The following is a 9762-nucleotide window of genomic DNA, read 5'->3' as shown; positions in this document are numbered from 1 at the left end:
GACAGTAACTTCTCAGAAAATATTTGCTGAATGGTTCAAAAATACAGTTACAAAACACTGTTAGGCCAGGTTGCGTGGCTCATGCCTGTAATTCCAGAACTTCTGGAGGTTAAGGCAGGAGGACTGCTTGAGCCCAGGAATTTGAGATCAGCCTGGGCAACACAGCGAAAACCCATCTCTAGAAAAAATTTAAAACTTAGGTGGGCATGGTGGCGCACACCTGTAGTGTCAGCTACTCCGGAAGCTGAGACGAGAGGTAGCTTGCACCCAGCAGTACGAGGCTGCAGTGAGCTATGGTGGCGCCACCGCATTCCAGCCTGGGCAACACAGCAAGGCCCTGTTGGGGTTGTGGGAGGCCTCTTACTATAGTCAGTATAAGGCTGCAGTGGGCTATGGTGGCGCCACCGCATTCCAGCCTGGGCAACACAGCAAGGCCCTGTCAAGGCGGAGGAAGAACTCTTATTACGGTAAACTCTTATTTTGGTGAAATAACGTGTTTTGGGCCTAAGGAAAGGATGCTATTATCACTTCTGGAGGATAGAGCCAAGTGATTTTTATTTCTTTTTGCTTGTGCGCATTTTCTACAATGAACTAGTATTGCCTTTTTTCTTTCTATACTTGCTTCCTGAATGGCTGTGCTATCATCATTCTAATCTAATAATCTAATAACGCCAGTCACAGTGGCTCACACCTGTAATCCTAGTGCTTCTGGAAAGCTGAGGAGGGGGATCCCTTAAGCTCAGAGCTGCAGTGAGCTAGGATGGTGGCACTGCACTACAGCCTGGGCAACAGAGCAAGGCCCCATCTCTAAAAAACCAACATCCAAAAATAACAAATGCTGTTCCTCTCCGCAGTCCCCTCACTCTCTAACTAGAGACAGAGCTGTTTTCCTTTCTTTCTTTTGCCTGTAACATCTCTGCTCCTATAAACAAAAACAAAAAAGAACACCAAGATTGGTTACTTTTAATGGTTTTTAAAGTTTCCAAAATAAGAAATAGGAAGAGTGCATATCTGGCTTCCTATGTTGCTTTCCCCAATTCCCGAGAGCACCGTAGGGGACAGACCCTCTGTCCCCTGGAGTTCTCCAGGCCCCTGTGCCAGGCATGGCCCTGAGCCTACAAAGGTTGTTTTCAGAAAAGGGGCAGCAGCATGTGAGTGGTCCCAGAAGTCCCCGAAGCTGCTAACTGGATGGCTCCCAAGCACACCTCTCCACGTGACTCACTCACGTCAAGATGTGCACTCAACGTGTTTTTTTGTATTTTTGTTTCTAAGTTTTACCTATTTATTATTTATTTATTGAGAGACCAGTTTATGAGGCTGGCTAATTTTTGTATTTTTGGTAGAGACAAGGTTTTGCCATGTTGCCCAGGCTGGTCTTGAACTCCTGACCTCAGGTGACCTGCCCGCCTTAGCTTCCCAAGTCCTGGGATTACAGGTGTGAGCGGCTGCACCCAGCCTGTTTTTTGTTGTTGTTGAGACGCAGTCTTAGTCTGTCACCTAGGTTGGAGTGCAGTGGCATGATCTCAGCTCACTGCAACCTCTGCCTCCAGGGTTCAAGCGTTTCTCCTGCCTCAGCTTCTTGAGTAGCTGGGATTACAGGCACCCATCATTACACCCAGGTAATTTTTGTATTTTTAGTAGAGACAAGGTTTCACTACATTGGCCAGGCTAATCTCGGACTCCTGACCTCAAGTGATCCAATTACCTCGGCCTCCCTAAGTGCTGGGAGTACAGGTGTAGGCCACCACGCCCAGCCTACATCTTTGACCAAAAGAAAAATTACTAGGTCAAAATGTGTGCTTTGAAGGCTCCACATAGATACTGATAAGCTTCCCTTTAGATTATATAAATTTATCTGCCTATCAGCAGTATATGAGTATGTGCAACATAGAAAGTTAAGGGTTTATTAACATTTTTTAAATTAATGGTTAAAAATCATTTATACAAAGGGAAAGAGCAGTAGTATGGAAAACACTGGATACTTAATATTACACACACAGGGCTGTGCACGGGGACTCATGCATGTAATTCCAGTACTTTGGGAGACCGAGGCAGGCGGATCACAAGAGGTCAGGAGTTTGAGACCAGGCTGACCAACATGGTGAAACCCTGTCTCTATTAAAAATACAAAAATCAGCCAGGCGTGGTGGCGCATGCCAGTTGTTCCAGCTACTCAGGAGGCTGAGGCAGGAGAACAGCTTGAACCCAGGAGGCAGAGATTGCAATGAGCCAAGATCACACCACTGCACTCCAGCATGGGCGACAGAATGAGACCCCATCTCAAAAAAAAAAAAAAAAAATCCCACACACAGGACCTAAAATATCTGAAACACGTGGGTCGACAAGAGGGTGCACATCTCAGCTGTCTGAAAGTTATCATATTGTTTTCTTTTGGTACCCAACCAATACTGACCATGTAACCTCCTCAAGAATAGTGACCTGGGGTCCTGAGAAACAGCCAGGCACAAGCCCTGCTCTTGTGGGGCACAGAGTCCCATACTTCAACCTCAGGGTACTTGCAAGCAGCCCCTAGGGAGGTGATAATCACCACCAGCACCTTTTCCTACACTCATGAGGGTCAGCTGCTGTACATACATTACCTTAGGAGGTGACTGTCACTATGGAAGGAAATTAGAGACAAGTAGCCCTGGGTTCAACACCTCACTCTGCCCCTTGCAAGTCTGTGACTTTAAATAAATACATCGCCCGGTCTCCACATCCATAAAATGGGGACAATGACAGCACCGAGAAGATGAAGTGACCCAATGCACAGTAAACACTGTTTAATGACTTTCTGGGTAGCTCAGATTTTCTATTGATTTACATGACAAGAATGCTCAAAAAATATTTACTAGTATAATTTGTGTCGCTGGCTGTTTTATACATGAGGACACCGAAATTGGTAGGAATGGAAGTCACATGTTCAAAGTCACTCAGAATGGCGCCCTCCATGAGGCCACTCAGGGCTCTGCAGGCCAACCAGCCCAGCAACAAACAGGCACCATGGTGATGGAGTCAGACACACAGCAGGTGACTCATTCACGGAGTCCTGGTGCACTTAGGATCCAAGCTCACCTCCTGGTGCTTTTGACATCAAACAAAAAGCCAGGAAAGGCAACTTCAGGGACAAGAGCAATCCTTCAACAGCCTTCCTGTCCTGGGGCAGCCTGTGCTCCTGAACCCTCATTCTTGCTGAGCACTCCTGCTTCCTTGCAACTTGAAGATTCCCTTTTTTCTCCACCAAGGCTAAGACAAGGCTTGACTGTTCCAGGCAAGACACTAAGAGACATGACAAAACTGGATCGTGGATCAAGTGGGGGGATGTCACAAAGAACATCACCGGGACAACCAGCACGTCTGAGTACGGACTACCTATTACAGTACAGCATTTGTTATAGACTGAATTGTTTTCTCTCTCCCATTCATATGCTGAAGTTCTAACCACCAGTACCTCAGAATGTAATCAGATTTGAAGATAATGTCTTTAAAACAGGTAATTAAGTTAAAATAAGATCTTAGGGAAGGCCTTAATCTAATCTTACCGATATCTTTATGAGATGAGAAATGTGGATTCACAGAGAAGATAGACCAAGCCACTACACAGCAAGAAGACAGCCATCTGCAGGCCAAGGAAAGGTCCTTCAGAAGAACCAAACCCGTCGTTACCTTGATCTGAGACTTCCAGCCTCCAGAACCGTGAGAAAATAAATCTCTGTTGTTTAAGCCATCCAGTCTATGGTACTTTGTTACAGCAGGTTTGGGAAACAAATACATGATTCCATCAACAGGAACGTTTCTAGGCTGGAAGCAGTGGCTCATGCCTGTAATCCCAACACTTTGAGAGGCTGAGGCTGGCAGATCATCTGAGGGCAGGAGTTCGAGACCAACCTGGCCAGCATGGTGAAACCCCATCTCTACTACAAATACAAAAATTAATCACGCATGGTGACAGGCGCCTGTAGTCCTAGCTACTTGGGAGGCTGAGACAAAAGAATCACTTGAATCCAGGAGGCAGAGGTTGCTGTGAGCCGGGATTGAGCCACTGCACTCCAGCCTGGGTGACAGAGAGACACTCTGTCTCATAAAGAAAAAAAAAAAAAAAAAATTGTTGTCAACTAGCATGGTTTCACCAAGTGTCCTCTTTCATGTTAATAGGAACCAGCTGGATATTTGTCTTGTTAAGGTGAAAAGCTAAGAAAAGCCTGGCTCTTTCATCACTGTTAAATACCCCACAATCAGGACCTGAGTTCAAGGTGTACATTCTAAATAAAAGCTTTTTAAAATAAAGTTCAAGCTTACAGACCCTTAAAACCACCAGGCAGTGACTGGAACCAAGGCCTATCAGTCCATCCACTGCTGTGTCACTTCCCAGTCAAATCACAAACCAGAATGTGCTAATTTTAATTTGCAGCTCCACTCTCCCTCCCTCCTGGAGGCAATTCCCTTGCCTTGCTCTATTTTTTACTTTTCCATAGCACTTATCACCTTCTAACATACTTTACATACTTTATTATCAGAACATACACTCAACTAAATCAGGGATCTTCTGTGTCTTCTGCTCACTGACTTATTTCAGGCACCTAGAACAGCACCTGCTTCATATAGTAAATGCTAAGTATCTGTTGAATACATTGATCCAATAAATGCATTTATTGAATCCCGACTCTAGCTGGGCTGTGAACTATTATCACGCTGCTGGATCCCAAATCCACCCAGACATGAATGCTCCCTGAACCCTGAAATGAGCCAACATTTCATCTGGCTCCAGAAAGGAGCTAGGAAAGCAACCCAAACCTAGTTTGCATCTGTACAAACAACTGAACTCCCAAACAAGACTAAAATCTAGAACTTGTCTTGGAACTGCATAGAACCTGTATTTCTGGGAGGGTCTTTTTGAGAGGCAGTCTCACCCTACCCTTAAAAGGGCCCAGCAAGGGCCAGGCAAGGTGGCTCACACTTGTAATCCCAGAACTTTGGGAGGCTGAGGCAGGCGGATCACGAGCTCAGAAGATTAAGACCATCCTGGCCAACATGGTGAAACCCCGTCTCTACTAAAAATGCAAAAATTAGGCTGGCTTGGTGATGTGCACCTGCAATCCCAACTACTCGGGAGGCTGAGGCAGTAGAACTGCTTGAACCCAGAAGGTGGAGGTTGCAGTGAACAGAGATTGTGCCACTGCATTCCAGCCTGGCAACAGAACAAGACTACATCTCAAACAAAACAAAACAAAAAAGGACCCAGTAGGACTTGGGCTGCAGTCTCTCTGAAAAGCCACTTACTGCCAGATCCATAGCTGCCACTTTTTCAGCATTTCTTTTGCTACACAGCCCTCAATTGGATCTGCCACAGCACAGGTGGTAGGTATCACTGGGTACTCTGGCCTCATGGAGAAAGGGTGTGGGCAGCTCATCTGTATCCTGGGATTACAGATGAGGAGGAGGGTCCAGAAATGCCCCTGGCCTTCTTGCCCTTTCCTTAGTAGTGTCCGGTAACCCCTGGTGGATGGGCAGATTCAGAGCCACCTCTGAGAGCATGAGAGCTGCAGACGCTGACTCCCTGGGCTCCTGCAGCAATGCCCAAGGAGTCTCTCCATCATCTGACAGGGACTCCACGTCCAGTGAGTGCACGTGCATCTGGCTTTGGCTGAACCAGTCTGCAGAGGGCAAGACTTTGAGACTTTAATATATGGCTTTTGACCAAAAATAAAAGGCTGCTGCAGGAAGTCGTGAGTCTATTTTTTCCAGTCCAAAAAAGAGAAGAACAATCTCAGCGGAGACTGTGCCAGAGAAAACACAAGGCATTCCAGAAATGCTGCCCTGCTTCGGAGTGGTCTTCCAGAGGGGGGAACCCCAAACAGTCCCCATCGCCCCTTCCCCCCAGCCAATGAGATGTAACAGCAGCTGCAGCAGCAAACACCTACAGCACTCCTTCTGTGCCAGGCCCTGTGCAAACCGTGCGGCAGACACAGACCTGCAACCAATTCCTGCTCCACCTCCTAGCTGTGTAACTTGAGGCGCGCACTGCCCCTCCGAGACTCCGCATTCTCATTTGTAGAACGAAAAACAATCTACCTCAAAGGATTGCTGGGAGAATTCAATGAGATTATGCTTAGCCCAAGGCCTGCCACATAGTAACTGGTTCATAAGACGTAGTTCTCAAAGGGATGATACTGAGAAAAGGAAAACTACTGTTGCTTAAGGGGTTCTTAAGAGTCCTAGAAGCCATTATTTACGCACGTTGGTATTTCCTAAGCGTTTGCTGATACCCATTTTTCAAATAAACTTTATCCTCAATGCATCCTCGGGGTGGAAGGGGCGGAGGGTAGCGCGACAGACCTCCCGACCAAAGGAGGAAAATGAGACCCATGAAGGTCCAGAGGGGTGGCCGACAAGCACTGAGGAGGAGCCTCCCTGGCCTGAAACCCTCCTGCGTGGCTTCAAAACATCAGACGCGCCTCTCCTCGCGGAGAAGCTGGAAGCCATTATGTGCGGGGCTGTCGGCGCTGGGACTCTAATTTAGCACCGCAGGGAAGTGGTCATCTTTTGTTCCTAAAGAAAAAAATGCACGTCAGGGCTCAGAGCCCGAGGAAAGAAAAGTCAGCGCCCCAGCCGCGAGACGCCACGCGGATGCTTTCAATGCTAGGTGAGGCCCCAGCAGAAATGAGAGGGGGGCGGCCAGGGTTCTGCAGAAGGCACGAGCCCCCAGGGGGCTCAGAGTCAGGTGCCGGGGCCCTGAGGACCCCCTGGACGCCCGCCCAAGGAGGGGAGAGGGGCGGCGGCGGCCGGGGTTCCCGGGCTCACCTGGCCGCGGCGTCTGGCGCACCTGGCGAGGCCAGGCCCTGTCAGACCGGAGCTGGGCTGGGGTCGCCCAAGCTCGGAGAGGCCCGGCCCACCGAAGCGGCCGGCGGCGGCCCGGAACTCACCTGCGCTCGCAACCGCGCCGCCGCCTCCTGTCAGTCAAGCGCGCCCCCTCCACTGCGCCGCACAGGGTTGTGGGGCCGTCCGGCGACGCCCCACCTCCTTACCTCTGCTGTCCAATTGGGAGAGGCTGACGCCAGGGGAGGGGGCGTGGCCACGCGGGCGGTGCGTGCCGAGGGCGGGGAACGCCCGGTTGGGGGCGGGGCCAGGCGGGGCTGGCGCTCTGACAGTGCTGCGGCGCGCCGGAAGCAGCCCGGGCTGCGGTGTAGCGGCGCGGCGGCTGGGCCGCTGGGACTTTGTCAACATGCCGGTCATCGGGAAGATTTTCCGTCGCCGCCGGGGCGACTCGGAGTCAGAGGAAGATGAGCAGGACTCAGAGGAGGTTCGGTGCGTTTGGGGCGGGGCTCCCATGGGCCTGGAGGAGATAGACGTGCTTGGGGAACTCACCACCGGCCGGGCGCTTAGCTGACATTGTTATCTGAGCCCGGGCGGTTGTTCCTTCTGCGGACGCAGAAATTGAGGCCGAAGGAGTGAGGCCGCTGCCCCAAGCCCGCACAGTTGGGCGACATGCTTCTGGGATGCACAGTGGCTCTGACTCCCGGTGGGTCTAGGCACAAGGTCGTCCTCTGGACCCCTATGGTAGTAGCTCAGCAGCTGGGCTGGGATGCCCTCGAAGGTGCCTTGCCGGCTCTGCTGGCTTTGGATTCCGCGGGGAGTCACTCAGCCTATGCTTTGCATCTTATTCTTTTTTTATTTTTTAAGATTAAAACTGGAAGAGACCAGAGAGGTACAGAACTTGAGGAAGAGGCCCAACGGGGTGAGGTGGGTACCACGGGGGGAAGGGGAGGAGGAGGAGGCGGGGACGACAGACACACCCGCGCCGGGGTCGCTGTCACAACTATCTCCAGAGACGTAGATTTTTCTCTTGACACAGTATACACCTTCCACTGCCCAAAGAGGAGAACAGCGTTCTTTGCAAATGTTTAACCAGGACATGCCCTAAGCTGTGTCGTCTTGGGGTGTGCTCCAGAGGTACAGAAACAGGTCACTAACTCGCATTTTTTATTAAAACCAATTAATTGTGAGATGCATATCGATCGTTAAGAGTTTGGCTAATTTAGGAAAGTACAGCCAATACAATAAAAAGCACCCGTAATTCTCCCATCCAGAAATAACCAGTGTTAACATATTTTTTCCTCGCAAAACCACCCAGCAATGCACTGGTGTTAATATTTAATACTCTTTCCAATTTGTTTTCTCTCTCTCTCACTCTCTGAGATTGTGAACAACTTTCTAAGTACTTTTATTCCCTGCTCTTTTCAACTCATTATGGCATTGTGGGCATTCACCCATATTGTGGAATATTTTTCAGAAAACCTTTTTAATGGCTGCATAATATTCTACCAGATGTGTGTATCATAATTTGTTAACAAATTCTCTATTTGGGGACATGTAGGTGATTTTGTAAATTTTTACTATCAAATAAGGCTGCAGTGGATATTCTCTTTAAATTATCTTTAGCTGCACTTTCCATGATGAGAATATCTTAGAAATGAGATTTCTGGGCCAGGATAATGCCAAATGGCTTTAGAGGAAAGTGGGAAAGTGTACTGCTTCACCACCAGCCCACCCTTCTTCCACCATCTGTGGTGCTTGTTGAGCCCTGTTTTATGCTTATAGGCTCTTCCGGCTGGCTTGCCTGCCCACCCCTCAAATCCCTCAACTGTTGCAATCCACAAACTTGAGAGGGTTCTTCCTTATCTCTGAATGATGCCATTTCTCTCCCTCCCCTTTTTTGGTTTTGCTCAGTGCTGTGGCCCTGCTGGTGGGAGAGAAGGTGCAGGAAGAGACCACTCTAGTGGTAAGTTATGGGGTCTTCCCTGGGTTTTATGGCAGCCCTCCCTGCAGTGCTCTTCAGTAAGTGGTTGTGCTTTAAAAAAATACATTCCGCTGCCATTTATTTAGATGCTTCCTCTTAACTGTGTTTGCTTTCCACAGGATGATCCTTTTCAGATGAAGACAGGTGGTATGGTGGATATGAAGAAACTGAAGGAAAGGGGCAAAGATAAGTAAGTGCAGAACAGGCTGATACACAAACTCACCTTTAGCCGCTGCCTGGGTCTGGGTTCCCTCAGAGAGCTGGGGTCTGTAGCAGCAGTGTTAGTGGGACATCTTGAAGCAGGTTTTGTGCTTTGCAAAGGGTATGTTCTTTAAAAACAAAAGATAGCAAAAACTCTTTAAAAGTTAACCTAGAGCCAAGTTGATATACTCCTTTTGTAAAAGTGTGTTATAGACATGATGACTCATGCCTGTAATCCCAACACTTTGGGAGGCTGAGGCAGGATGATAGCTTGAGACCAGGAGTTTAAGACCAGCCTGGGCAACATAATGAGACCTCTGTCTCTACAAAAACAAAAACAAAAACAAAAACTATCTGGGTGTGGTGGCATTCACCTGTAGTCCAGCTACTCAGGAAGCTAAAGTGGGAAGGTCACTTGAGCCAGGGAGGGTGAGTGAGCTGTGATCACACCGCTGCACTCCAGAGAAAGACCCTGTCTCAAAAAAAATAAAATAAGTGAACCCATGGGTAAGTTTCATATAAAAACACAATTACAAAAATAATACATACAGACCAGCTGCAGTGGCTCATGCCTATAATGCCAGCACTTTGGGAGACTGAGGTGGGCTGATTACCTGAGGTTAGGAGTTTGAGACCAGCCTGACCAACATGGTGAAACCCCGTCTTTAAAAAATAAAATTTAAAAATTGGCCGGGCATGGTGGCTCACGCCTGTAATCCTAGCACTTTGGGAGGCCGAGGTGGGTGGATCACCTGAAGTCAGGA

The 9762-nt window shown here is 48.7% G+C and overlaps 2 protein-coding genes across 5 annotated transcripts in view; one reads left to right on the top strand and one right to left on the bottom strand.

Annotated features, from left to right (window-relative positions):
- The window catches only part of USP20 (ubiquitin specific peptidase 20), a 39793-nt gene extending 32776 nt beyond the window's left edge, over nt 1–7017 (bottom strand). For 2 of the 4 annotated variants that reach the window (XR_004262416.1, XM_032257565.1), the window contains exon 1: nt 6924–6990. The gene's annotated coding sequence lies outside the window, so the exon portion shown is untranslated. Of the gene's footprint in view, nt 1–6801; nt 6902–6923 lie in introns of those variants that run through there. The other 2 variants (XM_032257567.1, XM_032257566.1) reach the window with 2 other exon arrangements.
- Nucleotides 7018–7118: 101 nt separating this feature from the next.
- Nucleotides 7119–9762, top strand: part of CUNH9orf78 (chromosome unknown C9orf78 homolog) — an 8202-nt gene continuing 5558 nt past the window's right edge. The window contains exons 1-4 of the mRNA XM_032257593.1: nt 7119–7305; nt 7681–7740; nt 8728–8779; nt 8917–8987. Coding sequence (XP_032113484.1) covers nt 7223–7305; nt 7681–7740; nt 8728–8779; nt 8917–8987 — 266 coding nt within the window. The 5' untranslated portion in view covers nt 7119–7222. The remainder of the gene's footprint in view (nt 7306–7680; nt 7741–8727; nt 8780–8916; nt 8988–9762) is intronic.

Source organism: Sapajus apella, unplaced genomic scaffold (assembly GCF_009761245.1).
Source record: "Sapajus apella isolate SASKATOON/1434 unplaced genomic scaffold, GSC_monkey_1.0 scaffold97, whole genome shotgun sequence".
In the NCBI taxonomy this organism is placed as follows: Eukaryota; Metazoa; Chordata; class Mammalia; order Primates; family Cebidae; genus Sapajus; species Sapajus apella.
Note: the sequence above shows the minus strand (reverse complement) of the source record. Positions and strands in the feature narration are given on the sequence as shown.